Raw genomic sequence first — 21,010 nt, 5'->3', positions numbered from 1 at the left:
GGAGGAGGAGGAAGAGGAAGAAGTAATAATAAAATAATAAGCAATTTTTTAGTTGTAAAAATACAACTGGTGATTCAAATGGAGATGATATAGCAGATAGTAATGAAATCTAGAGGGTCATTAAGAAATTGTTTGACGGGGCAAGGAGATGACTCAGCAGCTAATGGCGCTTGTTGCAAAGATTGATAATTTGAGTTGGATCATCAGGCACATAGTATCTGTAAAAAAAAAATCAATTCAAGAGTATATAAACAATCTAAACTGATCTATAAGCAGCAAGGAAGGGTAGGTATGTTAATAGTGAACACTTGCCCAACCTGTACACAGCCCTGGATCTGATCCCCCGGGCTGCAGGAAAGGAAAGGAGGAAGAGGAGACAGAGGAGGAAGAGGAAATAGAAGCAGCGATGAGAGCTAGAGAGAAGGCTCAGTGGTTACAAGCACTTGCTGTTCTTGGATTCAGGTCTCAGCACCCACAGGGTGGCTCATGTCTGTCTGTGACTCCAGCCCCAGCGGTCTGAAACCCTCTTCTAACTTCTGAAGGAGCCGGGTACAGATAGGGAAAACATTTATAGACATCAAATAAAAAGTAAATCTTTTTAAAGCCGTGAACAGTAGTAACAAAGAGTCTTCCAGTGGCTGCAGAGATGGCTCAGTGATCAAGAGCAAAGAACCTGAGCTGGGGTCCTAACACCCACCTGACAGCTTACAAATGGCCCGTAACTCCAGTTCAGGGAATCCAGTGACATTACCCTGGCCTCTTTGGATGCCTACACTCATGTGGTGCACAAGCATTCATGCAAGCAAACACCCAAACACATAAGTAATGAAGATTAATAAATATTTTTAAGGGAATCTCCCAAAACAACACATGATGAGCCTACGATTTGTGCGGTATTTTTGTTCCAGGAAAATTCAGTTGGTAAGAAATGCTTGCATCTGGATCTCTCATGTACAAGCCTGGGGAGTAAGCCAATATTTCATTCTCCTAGACAGCCCTACCTATTTCAAGCCACTAAGATCCCTAGCTCCAGTCACTTGCAGGCCAGTAGAGAATCAACCATCAAAAGTTTACCTAGTAGATTCCCAAAGAAACCACTAGAGGGCAGTATCTGCCTGTGAGACTCCTTGATCAGGACCCGACTGAAGTCTAAAGGAAAAGTTGCCGGAACGAACGGAGCTGCCCAAGCTGGCCTTCAACTCATGATCTTCCCAAGTGCTGGGATTACAGGTGCACGCTGCAACACCCTCAGAGGGTCTTCGCCATAATACTGGAATTATAAAAAATGAAAAATTGTATAGTTACCGTGGGAGGTCTTTTAGGTCTAAAACACTGAAGAAATTTTGTTGGGCATGGTCGAACACATCATGAATTCCAGCAGGCAGGGTACAGAGGCAGGTGGATCTCTGAGTTCAAGGTCATGCTGGATTTCATTTAGGCATGGCTACATAGAGAGACCCTATCTGAAATATAAAAAGAGGGGGGGGGATATATAGGCACTCCTAGAAATTTTCCAGAGTGACAAAGACATGAAGCACCCACTGCTTGACTTCATTTTGCTTTTAAACCACATTTTACACATTCTTATGTGTTCTGTGTAATAAACAGAGTGTGGCCTTCATTCTCTCACTCGTGGATCTCCATTTTAAGCTTTTCTCAGTGAACATGCTCTACTTTTTTTACAGTTGGGGGCGGGGGTGAAGGTTGTTTTCAAAGCACTAGAGTGAGCTGGAGAGATAGCACCGCGGTTGGGAGCACACGCTGCTCTTGCAGAGGACCCGGGTTCAGTTCCCAGCACCCACAATGGGGAGCTCACAACTGCTTGTAGTTCCAGTGCCAGAGAATCCAATGCCTCTGACCTCTCAGGACACTCACACACTCGTGTGCACATAAGCACATGTGCACACTCACACGCCAAACACAAATAGATATTGTAAAATAATTATAAAATTAAACATGGAAAAGGGTTTAGAAAAAAAAAACCATACAGTCTGTCTGCTGTGGCTTTCTTTGCTATGATCCAATAAGAGAGATTCAGCGTCATTCCTGGAACACTCTGGCCAAAAATAGATATGCTGTCTCATCTAGTCTAATCCCATAAGGAAACAGCAGCAGCTCAAACCGAGGGGCATTCCATAAAACAGCCGGCCGGATGAGTGACAGATGCCAGAGCCTGGAAAGCACGATGAACTCTGATTTCCTCTTTTCCTAGGCCGACTTTGAACTTCCTGTGTAGCTAATCTTATCCCCCTACCTCCACCTCCCACATGCCATGTTCAACTGATGTGGCACTGGGTATCAAAGCCAGGGCCTGGTGAGTGGGAGGCAAAACACTCTAGAGACATTGCTAGCCCAGATGTCTCCGATGTCTCCGGTCAAGGAGGTCAAACCAATGCTACAACTGAGAGATGGTGTTTATCTAGGTAAGTTCGGAAGAGCAAATAATGAGATTGTTTTTCGTTGTTAGCAGCTGGGTTTACTCACAGCCGGTGTGGTTACATAAAAAAGCACCTTTGTCTCAGGAAAACAAAGTGGTGAACGGAAAAACCCAACCCCTCACACCTGAACTTCACCTGCAAACAAACGCTCACTCGGATGCTAACGGTGGAAAGTGGACACATTGTCTTAACTGAGGTTTCCTTCTCTGAGAGGACTTCAGCTCCTTTCAAGTTGACACAAATTAATCAACCGGACTGATTCTTTGTCAACTTGACCCACAAATCACAATCAAGTCTCAATCTTTCTATTCTTGTTCATCCTCAAGGCTGCACGTTAATATTAACATCATGATATAAACTATCTTCAAACTCACAAGTCCCGTAGTCTTTACAAACTCAAACACTTTAAAAACTGTCTCTCTTCTTTTAAAAAAAAAAAATCAGCTTCTTTAAAAAAAAAAAAGTTTTATTTATGTATGTATTTAAGAATGAGTGCTCTAGCTGCATGAATACCTGCATGCCAGAAGAGGGCGCCAGATCACACTATAGATGGTTGTGAGCCACCATGTGGTTGCTGGGTACTGAACTCAGGACCTCAGGAAGAGCAGACAGTGCTCTTAACCATTGAGCCATCTCTCCAGCCCCAAGTCTTAAAAAAAAAAAAAAAAAAAAGCAAAGTATCTTTTAAAATCCAAAGTCTCTCAACTGTGGATTTCAATAGGACTTTTTTTTAAGTATTAAATACTTTCTCATTTCAAAAGGAGAGAAATTACTTTCTTGTTCTCCTCCCATAACACTATGACACACGCTCACACACAATCAGAAAATAAAGAAAAACTACGTCAAAATACTTCAAAATTGGCTAAAATAAATTTTTATTAAGTGTCAGAAGAGATTTATACACAATCCATTAATTCTTTATAAACCAGTTGCCAATGTAAGTCTAATCCTGTAAGTCAGCAACTTACAAAATGACAGTAAGAACCAGGCGCAGTCGCAATCTGAACAAAGGGAATCCAAACTCCAAGAGTGTAAATAACTCAAGATCCAACATCTAGAATCAGCTCACGACCTTCTGGGCTCCTCCAAAGCCACTTCTCTGGCTCCATCATCTGAAGCACACACAGCTTATTGTTCAGGTTCCCAGACCGCTCCCTGTCACCATGGCTGTTGTTATTGGTGGCTGGTTACCCTATAGTGCTGGCATCTCCAAAACACTAGGATCTCTTGCCACACTGGACTGCACCTTCACCAATAGCTTCCTGGACTCTCCTTGGGGAGTCCAGCCCTGTCACATAGTGCCAAGCCTCAGCCGCAACCCATGACCCCTTCATGCCTTCGAAGCCAGTACTTTGAAACCTAGGTGACTCCTATACTACCAAGTTCAGCTGCCACAGAGGCACAATGTGGGTGGCCTCTGGACCACAGCGTGTGCACTAACCCTCAGGAAACACTTCCCAGAAGATTTCACCTTAGGGATGTGTAACCACAGCTCACTGACTGCCGATTCTTCCGCCCCTGCTGACCAGCATCCATTGTCCTAGCAAAGTAAAAGTTTTGCTTTAGTGATTTTGTTTCTTGTTAGTCACAGCTGACTTTTCAGCCCCAGCAGAACAGAGCCATAAATTCTTCACACCAAGGACCCACTGCAGTGTTTGCTTCCCTCTGAAACTTCATGGCCAGGCTTGCTTCCTCTACACTTCCTGCATGATTCTTATCTTCCAAGCTCTTACAGAACATCCCACTGAGACCTCAACACTCAATTCTAACCCAAAGTTCCAAAATCCTTCCACAATCCTCCTCAAAACATGGTCAGAGCTATCACAGCAACACCCGACTCCTGGTAACAACTTGTCTTGGGATTTTTGGTTTGGTTTGATTGGCTATTTTCTTTATTTGCTTTATTTCAAATGTTTTCCCCTTTTTAGGTCTCCCCTTGGGAAACCCGTCCATCCCAACCCCCCTCCCTTGTCTTAGGATTTCTATTGCTGAAATGATACACAAGTAAGTTGTAGAGGAAAAGGCTTCCTTGGCTTAAACATCCACATTGTAGTCCATCACTGAAGGAAGTCAGGGCAGGAACCCGGAGGCTGGAGTTGATGCAGAAGCCGTGAAGGAGTGCTGCTTACTGCCTTGCTCTTTGTGGCTTTGTTCAGCCTGTTTTCTTATAGAATTCAGGACAACCAGCCCAGGTATGGCACTACCCACAACGGACTGGGCTCTCCCCCATCAAGCACCTGTTCAGAAAATGCCTGAAGGTTTGCCTTCATTCTGAATGTATAGAGGCATTTTTCTCAACTGAGGTTCCCTCCTCTCAGACAACTCTAGCTTGTGTCAAGCTGACATGAAACTATTCAACACAGTCAGCCTCTGAGGAAGGCATGGAAATGCTTTGTACTACTCCTAAGGCTTTCCAGGGATGCAACTGTCTTGAGAAGGTGGCCAGGGCACGCCTTTTGCTCAGTTGCAATGACACATCGCAGTGATTTGTATCACTGGGCCCTTTCAAAGATTTTGAGCCACCTTCTATGACCCTGCATCCTCAACCAGCCACCCCATTATAGGCTGTGATGATTTCCACTTGACAGCAGAGAAATCTGACAGTCAGGCTCAGGAAGGGACTGGCTCTGGGTCCCACAGTCAAGATAATCCTGCACAGACGTACCCCCAGGCCAGCCTGGTCTAGAGGATTTTGTCATCAAGAGTCTCTTCTGAGTTGAGTCTACATCATGACAAGCTGACATTTCAAATCACCACTGTGTCCCTTTGGGGTTTCCTAAATCAGGAAGTTGAGTCTGAATGAGGGCTCAGTCATGCAGGATCCTCCTCGCCTCCCACTGCTTCACCTATGTATGACAGATGATAGGAACGATTGGTGCTGGCTGGAATCGAACAAGGTGTGGATGGCTTGGTCTCCCTCTCCCTCTTCATGGCTGTCCCAAGCTAATGCTACCTCGAAGTCACTCCTGTGGCTCCGCTGGCCTCCTGGAATTCTTAGTGCTCCTGTGTCAAAGCTCTTCCACCCACCATGATGTGCTTTTAAACAGCTTGCTAACTCTCAGTTCCCCACATAGACCACACAGGAACGGAGCAGGGAGCGAGAGTGCCAACCTCCACCCAGTTCACTTTGTGATAGAAATTATTCAGCATGGGAGTGTTGTTCCTGAGCCCTGTGGGCGTGTCTGTCTTCCTCTCCAGCTGTCTTAGCCCCTCTGCAGGAACCAAAGAGCCAGAAACTAAAGGGGTCACACTCAGCATGACAAGTGGCCTCCAGGACTGCCTCTCTGTCACACCAGCTTTCTCCACTGACACAAACTTCACTTATTATTAGACCACTACGAGTCCGCTAGTGGAATTCACCACCCCTCATTGGGCCACCGCCACCCAGAACAGCTCCTGTCTCTGCAGTCCTTGACATTCCTTCCAGTCACTGCATCCCCTATCCCTCTGTGGACTCAACCCCAGAGAGAAGATGGCAGGCAGGGGAGCTCCCTGCCCCCCTTCCTCACAAGCTCAGGTCTTCTCCAGAGCTGAAAGGCAGAATTCTTCTTTCCCAAGAGTCTTAAACTGGAAGTGAGACAGTGAGGCGGTGCAGCAAACGCAAGCAGAAGTCAGCCAAGAAGGTTCCAGAGAAAGAGTTACATTGCCAATAGTATTGTTACTGTCACATCCTCGTGCTGTTATTGTTTAGAGCTGTGACTACTACTGTTTCGGATTACCGACCCACTCCCAACTCACCATCTCCCATGCCTTCTCTAGACAGGATGTGGGGCCTGAAATCTTGGTGGTCATATAGTTAGTCGCCCAAGAAAAGGAGGTCGTAGAAATGACACATGTGCGTGTGCGTGTGTGGTATGTGTTTCCTGGGGATTGTACATAGATCTGCATGTACACCAGACAAGCTCTCCACCACAAAGCCACATCCCCACACCTCCAGATTTCCTTTATAGTGAGGAGGGTTCCCCACAAGGTGAGCTTCCTGTTTTTCCATCCTAACACAACCCCCAAAGGCAGACAGGATTGAATCCTGTGCCTCTCTGTGTACCTGTCTGATTCTGCTGGGGTCGTTTCCCCTACCTTCCTGCATCATTGGGCCTCATCACAGAAGAGGCAGACTTTCCCCTAAGCAAGTTCTTAGAACCAACTTACCTTGGCAGACTCGTGAATACCAAATAGGAGATGAAGAAAGAGAATGCCTTCCCTTCCAGCCAGGTTGCCTTGCCTTTCAAGCCAAACTAACCATCCTGTTCTGGGTGGCAGATGTGTGTTGTTGACTGTGTTATCCTTAGCCTTTATTAATTCATCGTGAGCTCTACCTTGCTTCGGACATTCTTTCTGCAAAGTTCTAACCAGGCAATATCATTGTCCCCACTTTGTGGCTGAGGATCCCGAGGAGGATTTCGGGAGGATGGATCATCTTTCCGGAGTTAGTCAAGCCCGGAACATTTATGATGGTCATTAAGCCCACTCTCTCCAGCATCTGTTCCTTCACCCATCACCCCCACATCTTTGAGTTCACCCGCTTCCCTGTCAGGAAATGAACTCAGTCATCCAAGCAGAACACAGGGAGAGCTGATGACATGAATTTTATTGGGCAGTGATGGCATCAACTCTAGAGCAAGCTACACATTTCCAACCCTTGAGGGGCGTGAAGGCTTGAAAGAATAGGACAGGCAGCACAGAGAAGCATCCGGACACAGGTGCATGAAGGTCTCTTGCCTTGTGCAGAAAGTCCGGCAGGCTCCTTGGCCGTTCCAGCACCGTTTGAATTCAGTGCTTCCTGTGTGGAAGAAGACCACAAATCACAGAGCAGCCTGTGGGTCGCAGATTAGACCACTGGTCACAAGTTGAACTACAGATTATGTCACGCTGGTAATAGGTTAGCTCTCTGGTCATTTGTTAGACCACAAGTCATGAATGAGAGCATGGATGATAGTGGAGGTTACAAACCTCATTCTAAGTGAGCCCATATGTCACAGGTTAGACCACTAGTTAAGAGAATAATTTATTGTCCAAGTAAATCCACCCATCGGGCACACTCTCAACACTCCTCTTAACAATACAGTGTGATTGCACTTGGTTTTGCTGTGATCCCTATTGTACAAGTGGAGAAATGGAAGCTCCTGATCAGAAGTTAATAACCTTAAGGAAATCATAGTCACACACACACACACACACACACACGAGTGGTTACCTGGTGGTACATGACCCAGGACCAGGAGAGCCACAATGAGCAGAATCCACTTTGCCATGGCCACCAAGCTCCTGGGAAGATTGCCGGGAAGAAGTCAGGGGAGGAGCGAAGCATGCAGTCTTGCTTCATACCCAGCTTTTATGGACTGCAGAGCCATGGACAGCAAGCTCAGGTGGGAGGGTGAGGCCACGTGGTCCCAAGGCTGTTTAGCTCTCCCATGGCTACCTCTGCATGGACTAGTCAGCCAAATCCCCCAGAGGCTGTGCAAGGCGTGGGGGGTGGGGGGCATGACAGAAGGACGGAGACAGAGAGACAGAGAGACGAAGAGAATATGGATGGCTTCTCCCAGCCTGAGAGCATAAAGAAATACTTGAGAAAGGTCTGCTTCTATCCAGCATCTTCCCATGCGATGGTCAATACTGACTGTCAACTTAACAGCATCCAGTAAGCAGCTAGGAGGTTAACATTTAGGCATGTCTGTGAGCAAGTGTCTAGGCTGGGTTAATGGAGGAGGGAAGACACACCCTAAAAGTAGGCAAACACTCCAGGGCCAGGGTCATCCTGGACTGGATAAAAAAAAAGAGAAAGCGAGCTGAGCACCACTATCCCTCCTCCCTCCCTCCCTCCCTCCCTCCCTCCCTCCCTCCCTCCCTCCCTTCTTCCCTCTCTAGCTGCATCACACTCCAATGCCTATGCTGATAGGACTGCATACCCTTAAACTGTGAGCCAAGAAAAACCTTCCTCCCTTAAGTTGCTTTTGTCAAGTATTTTGTCTCAACAATGACAAAAGTGACCAACCCACCCCTTGATCACTGCAAGACCTTAAACAGGTCACATAACTGTGAAGAGACCTAGGCTGCCATCTACAAAATGATGAAAAGTGTCCTTTTCTCTCTTTTTTTAAAATTATTTTTAAATTTTCATTAGATTTACTCACTTTATTTTATGTTTTGTCTGCACGTGTGTATGCACCGGGTGTGTGCATGATGCTTGCAGAAGTCAGAAAGGCAAATGGATCTGGAACTGGAGTTAGGGATGGCTGTGGACCACCATGTGGGTTCTGGGAACCAGACCTGGGTCCACTGCGAGAGCAGCAAGTGCTCTTAACCACTGAGCCATCTTCCCACCCCCTAGACCCACTCTGAAAATGGAAGAACGCATTTCTTATAGAAAGTAAGAACTACCTTCAGAGCACTGAATGAAACAAAGTTCTCAGAGTGTGGTCCCTGGAGCAGCAAACCCTTACTCCTCCCTGAGAGAAGTGCAAACTCAACAGGCCTACCCCAAATGTCTCAGAGAGCCACGGAACTCTCTCAGGCATTTCTAAGACACCACTACAGTCCAGTCGAGCCACCAGGATAACACATGCACAGAGTTCCTTAGCTCGGCGTCTAGAGCATACGCGGATAGGTTACATCATGAAAGATGAGTAGGAATGTGTATCCCCAAATGAGGGAGCAGAGGGCCTGAAAGGGCAGGTCACAGCGGTGAGACCTACTTACAAGTCGCTGAAATGACCACAGACCATGAGGTCCTCACTGCCAAATTCACACTTGTATGTATAGAGAAAAGCATGGCCACTTGTTTGTATGTTTTAGCAAGGTTACCTCCGGTTCCTTGTCCCTTGAGAGTTAAAACAGGGCCATGCTATGCAGCCAGGCTGGCCTAGAACTTACTACGCAGCCCAGGCTGGCGTGCCTCAACTCTCAAGGGTTGGAATTCAGATATGTGCCACATCTGACAAATTGCAATTTTAAATCAAGAAACTGAAACCCAAAGGGGGGAGTTGATTGGCCCAAGGTCACACACAGTGACTGAGTCACAGAACTAGGGCTGGAAACCAGGTCACCACGCCATCAGGCAGCGGAAGATGCTTGTCCAGCACAGCTCATCCTACAGGCAGGACAGGGAGACTGGGACAGCCAAGCTACATGTTAGAAGCATGATCACACTTGTGTATCCTCAGTGCCAGAATTTATTGAAAAACAATAAGTTCACAAGTTGTGTCCATTTCATTGACTGCAATTTACCAGGCAGTCCTGATTTGGTAATTGGCCCTTGGCAATCTCAGATCCTTTTATTCTCATCTTAATTATTAATATTATACTTGGTACAGTTTAATGCATGTATCTGTCTATACATGTATATATCTATGTATGTATATGTGTGTGAGTGTTTGTGTGTGTGTGTGTGTGTGTGTGTTATAGAATAACTATAACAAAGAGTTACAGCAGAGTTCAAAGGGATACTCCTGGAGTCAGAAGACAGAACTACTGGACCAGAGACATCACTGTCAAAGGTTAGACAAGATATTAACAATAAAAGTAGAGAGCTGCTGGAGGCTCACAGAGCCCAGACACAGGGTTGAGCTGTGAGGCAGGCAGGCCAGTCTAGCCAGATGAGAAGATGGACAGTGGATGAATATTCAAGTGCCCCAGCCAAACCCTGGAGACTGCTGAGAACTATTGGTCCTTTGACACACACAGCAGCAGATGGTCACATGACAGGTCTGTGGGGATGTTGCCATAGCTACATCACTTGTCCTTTTTGTGGGGTCCAGGTGAGGGTGCTGTGCCTTTTATTGATCTGGTGTTCTGTAAATCCCCCTGTCTGTTTTTCTAATGCAGTTTTCATACACCAATGAGCTTATATGGTCCCAGTCTGATTTGATAAGCTAATAGAGGATGATTTTTCTCTTATAGGACTAAGTTATCTATCGGTCTCTGCCTCATGGGTGGTGCTGGATGGGTGGGAGCATCCACCTGCCACTCTGCATGCTCAGTCAAAATGAAGCCAACCACTGCTTTGTAAGATGGGGTCACCCAAGGCAAGGCACAACCTGGAAGCCACTGTTCTGCAGTCTGCTGAGACTTGGAGCTGAGCACAGCCTGATCTCCAGGCTGCGGAAGGCAGTCAGACCAGAGGGAGGGGGGGTGCTATTGTCCCAAGCCCTGCCCAGGCTGAGGCAACCTACCCTGCTGCTTGGATCTGTTCCGAATCGGGAGCCTCTCAGGCGTGACGGGGAGTCCCACCCACAGGTACTGCCTGGCCTCTGCGTCTCTACCACCACCCTACCTACACTTTAACCGTTTCTCAAGAGCTAACGGGGCTCCCTGCTCAAAGAGCTTGGATGCTGGCCTTGGAGCCGGCTTCTTTCTCCTTTACCAAGATCAGTATCTTTCCTGCTCCCACATGCCTACAAAGTTTAAATGATGGATAACTGGTAGATAGATAGGGCCAGTGAGTTGGCTCAGCAGATAAAGGCACTTGCTGCCAAGCCTGACAACCTGAGCTCAATGCCCCAAACCTACTTGGTAGAGGGACCAACTCTATATAAACCAACTTGTATAAGTTAATCCTCTGCCGTGTGCTAAGGCCCACTCTGCCCACTCCCTCTTCCCGCTCCTCCAACAAATAAATGTTCTCTGTGTATTGTTTTTTTTAAAGGGGACAGTAAACCAAAGGACAGATACCTTAATCCCTGCTAATCGTAAGCAAATGGATGACGAGCGACTTAAGGGTATCAAAATCAGACATCTTTACTGTGCAGACTATAAGGCTCTCGCTTCCTCCAAGCCCTTTTCCAAAATTAACCCTCCACCCAGAGCTTTCTCAAAGTGTGTTCTGCGGGTTATCTGCATCACTTGCGCGTTTGTTTAAGGCGCAGATTCCTTAGCCCAGAGGCCAGTCCTGTGGAATCACCTCCCTTGGAAGGTGGAACCTGTGACTCTGAACACTAAGTTCCCCTAGAAGCTTCCATCCAGGGCTGAAGTTGATGTGCCCCGTAAGTGGTGGGGGAACTGAGGCGGACACAGAAGGACATCCAGACCCAAGAATAAACTCCTTTTCCAGCACCCCATTCCTACACGGCCACCCCCACCTCACGGGAAAGACTGAAGGCGGAGGTCTACAGGGCGGAGACCCGGGCTGCCTTGACAGGGCGGGGCCGCACGGGGCGGGGTGGCGCTGGAACGGGCGGGACCGGCCGGAGGGGCTGCGTGCGGAGGCCGGGGGACAGCGGAGTACCCAGCAGCTGGGGCGGCGGGGACTCGGAGCCTCCGCGCGTCAAGGTAAACTTGCCTGTCCTGGCGGAGTTCTCCAGACCCTTGCATGCAGTGTGGTCAGAGGACCAGGAGCCTCGAACCCGCATCTCCGGAGGGGATAGGTGGGAATGAGGGACAAGGGTGGGAGAGCTTGGCACCACCACCACCACCCCTGCGCCCTCGCCCCAGAACTCGGGACTCACATCCAGGACAGCGAGTGGAGAAAGTTCCAACCTGAAAGGGCAATTGATTCCCGAACCGGGTGGGATCCCCCTCCGGGTTCCCCTCCTACGCCCTGTTCTGTCACCAAACCTGTTGCCGGGTACCTCGCGGCTCCCCCCACCCCACACAACAACAGCTGGAGGCCATGGCGCCAGCGGCTCCTGAATTTTTCACGCAGGGGCGGGCCGGGCACGCCGTTCCCATGGCACCAGAGCACTCGGGTTACAGCCAGGAGATCCCCGGAGCCCCTCGCCCTTGTGGGGAACCATTGCACCCAGTTCCTCTTCAAATTCGGCCCGGGGATTTCAGACAGCGGGAATGAAACTTCCCAGAGACCTCAGCCCTCCTCAGTGCCCCCCCCCCCGCCTCCCTCTCCTTGTCCCTAAACTTGTGAAGACCAGTGGGGAAGGGGAAAGGGCCGGTCCGATGCTTTCTGTGAGGAGGGTCTCAAATACTGAAGGGTAGGGACCGGTCTGGGTGGGCAGGATGAATACACTATAGATGCTTTAGATGGCTCAACTTGCTGTAGCCCTCTCTGCCTGTGGGTGTCATGGAGAAAGGGGTTATCCTCGGAACTTGGGAATCTGCTTCTGGGTGCTCATCTGTGAGTGTTCAGAGCCTATGCCCTCGACCCTTTTAGGCCTGAAACCAGCAGCCCCGGAACCCAAGGAGCCAAAGAGTTTCTTCCCAGTTGAACCTGAGAGGGCTCTGGAGGAAATTATTTCCACCGTTTATCAGGCCCTAAGAAGGGACTCCGGGCTACGGGCTACAGACTCACTGTCCAGCCCACTTCTTTTGGAAGGAAGGAAGAAGCCAGGGAAGCTAAAGATTTCCTCACAGAGGATGACTCTTAACACCCAGCAGGAAGCAAAGACCACGCTGCGACGTCGAGCCAGCACGCCACTACCCCTGTCGTCCAGGGGCCACCAGCCTGGCCGCCTGTGCACAACACCCTCTGCTCCATCCCAACATCCCCGACTGGGTCAGTCAGTCTCTCTCAACCCTCCCGTCCGGAAACCCTCTCCTGCCCAGGATGGGTGGTCCTCTGAATCCAGCGACTCCGAAGGCTCTTGGGAGGCACTCTACCGGGTGGTGCTTCTTGGAGACCCCGGTGTTGGGAAGACTAGCCTGGCTAGCCTCTTCGCAGAGAAACAAGACCGAGACCCTCACGAGCAGCTGGGAGGTAGGCGCCCCGCGGGACAAGCCAGGCTGTGGCCATAGGATTGAAAAGCCTGTCTGTCGCCAGGAGCACAGGATTGCAGAGAATAGATGTGCAGGTCACTCACAAGATGTGCTGTTCAACTCACAAGGGCATCATTCATTCATGCCATGAAGTAAATGTGGCTCACCTAGGACTGTGCAGGGCGCAGTCTGGGCAGGGTCTAGGGAGGGATATTGGTACATGATTAACCTCCATGTCATAAGGGGAGAAAACCAGAAACTATGGGTGCCAAGGAATAATGGGCTTCCACCCAGCTTAGAAACTCCCAGACCCAAGTCTCCCCTGACTCTCAACCCCCGTCCCCTCCTACCCATCAGCCACCGAGTCTGTGTTGACTCTCCTGGGCGTCATGTACATGTCACAGGTGGGGAGACTGGGGCCCAAGATAATGGGATCTGCCTAAAGTCAGAGCAGGTTGGAGAGGGTTCCCAGGCTACCCCTTCAGCCCACAGTCACTCAGCTAAGACCCAGCGTCTAGCAACTGCTACATGCTCAGTACTATGCTGACAGCTGGTGACACATGGGCATCTGGTGGAGCTGTGACCACCGAAAACGACAGGATTCCCTACACCAGGAAAATGTCAAGGAGTGACTGATAAGAAAGGGAGGTGAGAGAAGGCTGTCTCCAGTGGCCTCCTCCACACTCTGACTGGACTCTCTCACTTGATTGCAGGTGTGTACGAGAGAACGCTGTCGGTGGACGGAGAGGACACCACTCTGGTGGTCATGGACACCTGGGAGGCTGAGAAACTGGTAGGACATCATAAGCATGTTAGGGGAGGGGTGCTAAAATTAATATTAGACACCTGTCTCCTTCTGGGGCAAACAGAGCAGGGCCTATGGCAGGGGCCTGCCTCAGCGCCCCTCCCTTAAACCTGTAGCTTTCCCAGGGGCAGAAGAACCTCAAAGTCCTGACCTCTGCCCTCACTGCATCGATTCCCCTCCTGGCAGACATCCCAGAATGCACTTCTCCTTTGCATGCTCCGCATCTTTATGGGCCTCCCACATTTGGAAAAACAAAACAAAGCATAAAACACTGGATTTGGCCCCCACATGCCTAAGGGTGACACACGCCCCTTCCTTTCCTCACCAGCTGTGTAGCTTTGTGCAGTGAATATCCCTACCCTGATTTTTAATCTTCTCATCTGATAAATGGGTCAAGCATTCCTGCCTTATCAGATACTTTTATATGCTACTGCTGCTGTCTGTTTACAAAAATTTCTGGGGATCAAACCCAGGGCCAAGGGCCAGCTCTGAATGTGTCTCACCACAGAGCAAGTTGTACCCCTAGCCACAGCATCGGCTGATTGTTAACGTCCCAGTGCAGCTGTGAAGAAGTCACCGAGCTTAGACTATGAAGAGAGCAGGAGCTAAGTAGGACAGGGAAATTGGCTGGGGTGACTCCGACAGCTACGGAGGTAGTGAAAAAGGAAAACCAGGGGTCACCCTCCCTTGCCCCCTTCCAGAACAGGCATGCAATGGGCCTCTTTCCTTTCATTACACAGGTATATATACTTATTGTAGGACTTTGATATATTACTTGACAATGAGCTGGGGATATAGCTCCGATAGCAGAGTGAGTGCTGGCATGCTCTGAATTGCAAGGCTCTGAGTCAGAGCCCCTGTACTGCACAAACTAGCTATGATAGTACATGCTTGTGACCCCAGTAGCTAAAGGCCAAAGGATACAGAAGTTTAAAGCCATCATCGACTACATAGTGAGTTCAAGGCTAGCCTGGGCTACATGAGATTCTGTCTCAAAATATCGGGGAGAGATTATCAGTGCAGATATTATCTCTGTAAAGGGATTCAACCAACAAAACCCATTGTCTTGCACCTGCGTGCCATGTGCCAAATATTATGTTCACATCTAGGGACACAAGGTCACCTAGTAGGCACAGGAAACACGGAGGAGAGACTAGTTATGCCATCTTTTCCCTGAACTTAAGCCCCATAGTGAAAGTTAGAATACAGTGTTAGGCCAGGCCTGGTGGTATAAGCCTTTAATCCCAGCCCTTGACAGGTAGAGGCAGGTGGATCTCTGTGAGTTTGAGGGGCCAACCTGGGCTACATAGTGAGTCCAGGACAACTGGGGCTGTGTAGAGAGACCCTGTTTCAAAAATAAATAAATAAATAAATAAATAGGCAGCGTTCAGTAGCTGACAGTACTGCTGGAAGAACCTAAGGAGAGAACAAGGAGGCTATGTGGGCAGATCTATTTTATTCTTTTAGATGGGGCCTCATGATGTGCCACTGTTGTTTTAGATTTTTATTGTATGGGGGGCAGGTACAAGCTCATGTAGAAGTCAGAAGACAACCTGCTGGAATCAGTTCTCTCCTTCTACCACGTGGGTCTGGGAACTGAACTTGGATCATCAGGCTTGGCAGCAGGCACCTTTACCTACTGAGCCATCTCACCAGCCTCAGCCTCCCCAGTGCTGCAATCATAGGCACGTGTCACTGTGTCTGGCTTGGCTAATTCCTTTTAACAAGTAGAGAAGAAGGGCCAGGTGAAAGTCATCCCAACGATGATCCCAAAACAGCATCTGGGGTTTCTGAGCTCCCTCTCGGCCCATGATGGAAATCAATGAACACACATTATGGTGTGCAGTTAAAGCTATACAGTCATTCTTCTTCCCTTCGGTCAGTGGAGACGCCGATGCTCAGAGGGGCTGTGTCCAAAGCTCTCCAAGAGCAGGTAAATCATGCCCAGATCTACAAACTCCACAGATTATTGGGGTGATCATGTCCCCAACTGTCCCGAGCATGTCACTTAATGGACCTTCAGCTTAAGTCTCATGTTGATGTCCTTAGTTATGCAGGTCCATCAGAGAAAGAGAGACACTGCAGGATGTATTATGGCTGGGTGAAACAGTCTCCGATGGACTAAACTCCAAATTACCTTGCCGAAGCCTCTTTATTGTTACACAAAGGGCATGTTTAGCCAGGCAATTTCTGCATACCCAAGCCTCTGATCTAGGAGTTGTCTGAAGGAATTATTACCTAAGCAGTCCTCAGCCACACAAGACTTCCTGGTTTGCCAGGTATGTCTCGGACTAAGTTATGCAAAGGCTCTGGAATCCTTCAGGAAGAGGACCTCCATAAACCTCAGATAACAATCACTATTTACAAAAGGCTATGTCCAGAACTCATGCCAGGCACAATGGCTGTGTTACGTTCCCCGTTACCGTCTACTAGCTCGGTGTCTCTAGTGGGCCAGGAGACCTGAAGACCCTGGTGAGGTCTTCAGGCTTGGAGGTTCGAGCCTCCCCAAGCTCAAGGACCACTATGAGAACGAACTGCTTTCTGAATGCAGTAGACCGCTGCAGAGTAGGCAGTGAGTTAGGCAGACCAATCAAGGGGTCTGCAAGATGGCTAAGCTGAGCAAAGGTGTCTGCGACCAAGCCTGACAGCCAGAGACTTACCCCACACTGTAGAAGGGTAGAAGGAGAAAATCAACTCCTGAAAGTTGTCCTCTGACCTCACCGTTGCACATAGGTTTGTGGGTTTTGTCGGGGAAGGGTTTTGAGAAATTTTTTTGTATCGTGGGTTCTTCGAATCAAGTTCAATCAAACTCAGATCCTTATGGGTGTGCAGCAAGCACTTTCCCCAGTGAGCTTTCCTCTAGCTCCTGAGATTCCACTTCTGTCTGAATCTACTCAAAGGTTATTTGGCCTGAGAAACCACTAGGGCAGCTGTGGAGCATGCGCCCCTCCCCCACCGAGGACCTAACACTTTTCTGCTCACCTTCCTCCCTTTCTACACACTCAGCCTTTCCCACCTCAGCCATTAAGACGGACTCTTCCTTTCTCCTGGACAGCCATCTTTCCTGCTGGGCCCGTCCCGGGCTCACTGGGAGCTCTCTGTACTCTTCTGATCCCCCTGACACCTCACACCACCTCTCCATCCTCTGCCGCTTTTGTAGGCCCTCGGCATGGCCCTCCACACTCTGCCCTTTACCTCCCCATCCCATAACCGCCTTCCAGAACATGAGCCTTGAGGACAGGAACCAGACCTCATTAAAGGCCTGAAATCAACCCTCCCAGAGCTCACGCTGGCTCTGTTATTCCGCTTCTTTCCTTTCCCTTGGTAAAGTGACGAGAAAGAGCTCTGCTTCTTAAGTGTCCCTTTCCATTCCCATTCCCTTATGTCCTCAGCCCGCCACGGGTGACCTTTCAGATCTCCAAAACTACTGAGAAAAGTCTCCCTGAATTCAGTCTTCTGTTCTCTCACTGTCTCTGTCTCTCTGTCTGTCTCTGTGCATGTATGTGTCTGTCTGTTTCTCTCTCTCTCTCTCTCTCTCTCTCTCACACACACACACACACACACACACACACACACTTTATTCTATAACCAGTTTGTGTGTGTATGAGTGTGGATACAGGCTTGCCATGTACGTGCAGGTGTGAGGTCAGAGGACAACTATAGGAGTCGGTTCTCTCCTCCCACTGTGGGACTCAGGAATCACATCCAGGCTTCCACTGCCCACACTTTTACCCACTGAGCCTTCTCAATGACCCAGGGCTGAGGCAGGAGAATTGCTTCAAGATTAAAACCACTCTGAGATGCAGGGTGAGGCCTTGTCAAAAAAAGAAGAAAAGGCGAAAGATGGGGTGGAGGAAGGAGGAAGAGAAAGGCGAGGAGGCTGAACAGGCAAAGCTAGATCTTTATTTGCAGGACAGAGCCCCGCCCCCGCCCCCGCCCCCGCCCCCGCCACCGCCCCCACCCCCACCGCACCTCCCACCCCCAGTCAGTTGGAAGGAACCGAGAGAGAGTCCATCAGCTTTTTGAAGAAAGAAACTGAAAATCGGAGAATCAATGGTTTTCCCAGGGGGCATTATGATAGAATTTGTCCCCCAAAACCATCCCAGGTAGATCCTCTCCTACTCCACCCTTTAGACCAACAGAGCCTCTTTCCCAGCCAGGGCTAGGCCCTCTGAGGATGGGCCTGGGGTCCCTCCCCCGCAGGATGAAAGCTGGTGCCAGGAGTCATGCCTGCAGGCAGGCAGCGCCTACGTCATCGTGTACTCCATAGCGGATCGCAGCAGCTTTGAGAGCGCCTCGGAGCTCCGAATCCAGCTGAGGCGCACCCATCAGGCCAACCACGTGCCCATCATCCTGGTAGGCAACAAGGCCGACCTGGCCCGCTGCCGAGAAGTCTCGGTAGAAGGTGAGACCTTTACCATACCCTCTCTCCTTCAGCCTGACTGCCCCTCCTCCAGGGCTCGCCTCAGAGGTCTGTGCCCTCCAGCCTAGCCTGTCCTACAACGAACAACTTACTTGTCCTGTCCTCTCTCACTTCCCAAATCAGCAAGCATTCAAGTCCCACAGAGCCCTTCTCTTCGCTCCACACCCCAAGCCTCTGTCCTGTCCTGGCATCTCCGCTCTGTCCAGGCTGGCCCTTATTCAATCATTCTAACCCTATTTAATCATTCCTCCTTGACAGCTAACAGATTTCCAGAAGCACAGCTTATCTTGTGACCTTTGCTTCAAACTCCCCCGAATCAGCCCCACGGCTGATAATCAGAGACGCTCTGCCCACCCCCAGTGTCTACCAGCTTCTCTCAAAGGCTGAAATGGCCAGTAGTGGCTCCAGTATAAATTGGGGAGATTATAAATTCAAGCTTTATATGAAACACTTAGTGTGTTGGCCAGGAACTACAAACCAAACTTTTAAAGTTAGGTATAAATTATATTTACAGTGGGTGATGAATATTTTAATAAGTTTCATATTTCTAGTGGGATCCGTACTTGTCTTAAAATGACCCTACTTATGAGGTCAAATCTTCCCAGCCTTATTCTTTTGAATATAAGTCTCTACACTGAGCCTATGATTTGCCCCTGGGTCCCCTGACACCTGAACTAAGTAGGAACCGAGGAAATTGCTTCCTGAGAGTTTGAACACATCTCTTCCCACCTTTATCTCTGCCTTCTGCCTCTGGCTCTGCCCCGTCAGAGGGCCGCGCCTGCGCCGTGGTGTTCGACTGCAAGTTCATCGAGACTTCGGCCACTCTGCAGCACAATGTGACAGAGCTCTTCGAGGGCGTGGTGCGCCAACTGCGCCTGCGCCGCCAGGACAACGCAGCCCCGGAAACACCTTCACCTCGACGACGGGCCAGCTTGGGCCAGCGCGCCCGCCGCTTCCTGGCACGTCTGACAGCACGCAGCGCACGACGCCGGGCACTTAAAGCCCGCTCCAAGTCCTGCCACAACCTGGCTGTGCTCTGAGGCCAGCGCCTTTCTGGGGTGATGGGACACTATGGTGCCACTGAGGAGAAAAGGTGCGTTGTTGGAGTCCTCGTGGTCGACCTTGCGTGTTGCCATGATGGCAATAGCGTCGCCAGGAGCCAGTGCTTTGGGAACCCTTCCTGTCGGGCGAAGGGATGAATAGGCAGACTATGGGGCTATAAACCCAAGCTAGCACAAGGTTTTTTGTTTTTATTTTTATTTTTTACAGGGTGGGTGTCTTTTTGTTAAAAAAAAAAAATCTTTCTTGTCCCTGGGGCTATGACCAACTCTTAGAATGTACCACAATAAGCAGGTCCAGGATGTCCTGTCTGATGTGTGGCCATCTCTCCGTGGGCTCTTCCAGGCATCTGCACTCTCTCCCCAAACATCTAACTTGACTGTAGACTGGCTTGGCCTGCTGGCCCAGATGTCTCGGGCAATCAATAAAGTCAGTGAATTAATTATAGGCTCAGGCCCTCCTCCCAACTGCTGGGTTTGGTTTCTACCTCAAGGCCTTTGAGACAGTCACACAGTGGATCACATTGCCAACCCAATGCTGAGTGACCTCCTATTTCCTTAATTCGTTTTATTTTAGATTCTAGAACTACAAAATGTTGCCTGTCTAGACTGGCACTGTAAGAGCTGCTGATTGTGCGAGCCTGTCACGTACACTAGGCGAACACCCAGCCCCTGTTATTTTTGTGCATGTGTGTGTTCTGTCTGTACAACACCGAAGAGTGTGGCCCCTAACCTGCTCTGGCTGCTTAGGAAAAGGAAGTTGAGGGAGGGAAAGCAGGAGCCTGCAATCACATAGTTCTAAGTGAGGCCACCCAGGTCCCAGATCCCATGAGCCCCTGGCCACAGTTCTCCTCAGGAGGCAGTGGGGTGAATAGCTCAGTAATAAAGAGCTAAGGAAAAGTCCCAAGTTCCATTCCCAAAACTCAGGCAAAAAGCCAGCCTGGCACTACAATACTATAATCCCAGCACCTACGAGGCAAGAACTAGTTAGTGGATCCCTGGAACTCACTGGCTAGCCAGCCTGCCTTATTTGGTGAGCTCAAAGCCAGTCGGGCTTTGTCTCTGGGGGAAAAAAAAAAAAACAGTAGGCAGATGACCTCTGGCCTACACACACACACATAGAGTGACAGGAGGTAGAGGTGTGACTGAAGGGTTCGATTCTAGCACTGCAAGGGGGTTCAGGGTAAAGGTTCTATATGGGAATAGCGGTCGATGCCCATAGTCCAGAACTCAGTGAATTGAGGCAGATGAATCTAGAGCTCAAGGCCAGTCTAGTCTACCAGAAAAGGGAGGTGAAAGTTAGATAATTACCCATCATGCAGAGGGAATGCAGAGGCAAGAGGATCCCCCTGAAACTTCAAAACCAGCCTGGTCCACAAAGCGAGTTCCAGGCCATCGAGCTCTATGTAGCCAGCTGCTATCTCAAAACCGAGGGAGGACACCAATTTCCTAACACAATTTTGCATACAATCTGAGGGGGCCAGGCAAGAATTCCATGGAACTCAATCCATTAATCCCAGGATGGACACTAATTTAGTTCAGTGCATTCATCTTCCAAATGTGGAAAATGAAGCCCTGAGACAGGCAGAGAGTATTCCAGAGTCACCCAGTCAGTGAGTTTCCGGGCCCTCAAGACCCAGCCCCC

The 21,010-nt window shown here is 49.4% G+C and overlaps 2 protein-coding genes across 3 annotated transcripts; one reads left to right on the top strand and one right to left on the bottom strand.

Moving 5' to 3' along the window:
- Positions 1-7,060: 7,060 nt before the first annotated feature.
- On the bottom strand, positions 7,061-7,690 carry Defb124 (defensin beta 124). Its single transcript, XM_021157107.2, has 2 exons — positions 7,633-7,690; positions 7,061-7,218 (listed from the first exon to the last, which is right to left on the bottom strand). Exons 1-2 carry the CDS (start codon positions 7,688-7,690, stop codon positions 7,061-7,063), a joined length of 216 nt encoding a protein of 71 aa, XP_021012766.1.
- Positions 7,691-11,620: 3,930 nt separating this feature from the next.
- Positions 11,621-19,963, top strand: Rem1 (RRAD and GEM like GTPase 1). 2 transcript variants are annotated; one of them, XM_021156505.3, is made up of 5 exons: positions 11,621-11,702; positions 12,538-13,080; positions 13,793-13,872; positions 18,088-18,289; positions 19,076-19,963. In XM_021156505.3, exons 2-5 carry the CDS (start codon positions 12,741-12,743, stop codon positions 19,345-19,347), a joined length of 894 nt encoding a protein of 297 aa, XP_021012164.1. In that variant the 5' UTR covers positions 11,621-11,702; positions 12,538-12,740; the 3' UTR covers positions 19,348-19,963. The 2 variants fall into 2 exon arrangements, with proteins under 2 accessions (XP_021012164.1, XP_029325722.1); XM_029469862.2 differs by lacking the exon at positions 11,621-11,702 and having other exon boundaries at positions 12,464-13,080.
- The last annotated feature ends 1,047 nt before the right edge of the window (positions 19,964-21,010 follow it).

The sequence above is a fragment of the Mus caroli genome, unplaced genomic scaffold (assembly GCF_978045245.1).
Source record: "Mus caroli unplaced genomic scaffold, Mus_caroli_1 scaffold_2, whole genome shotgun sequence".
Lineage (NCBI taxonomy): Eukaryota > Metazoa > Chordata > Mammalia > Rodentia > Muridae > Mus > Mus caroli.
The sequence above is the reverse complement of the archived record's forward strand: the minus strand, read 5'-3'. Positions and strand labels throughout refer to the sequence as shown.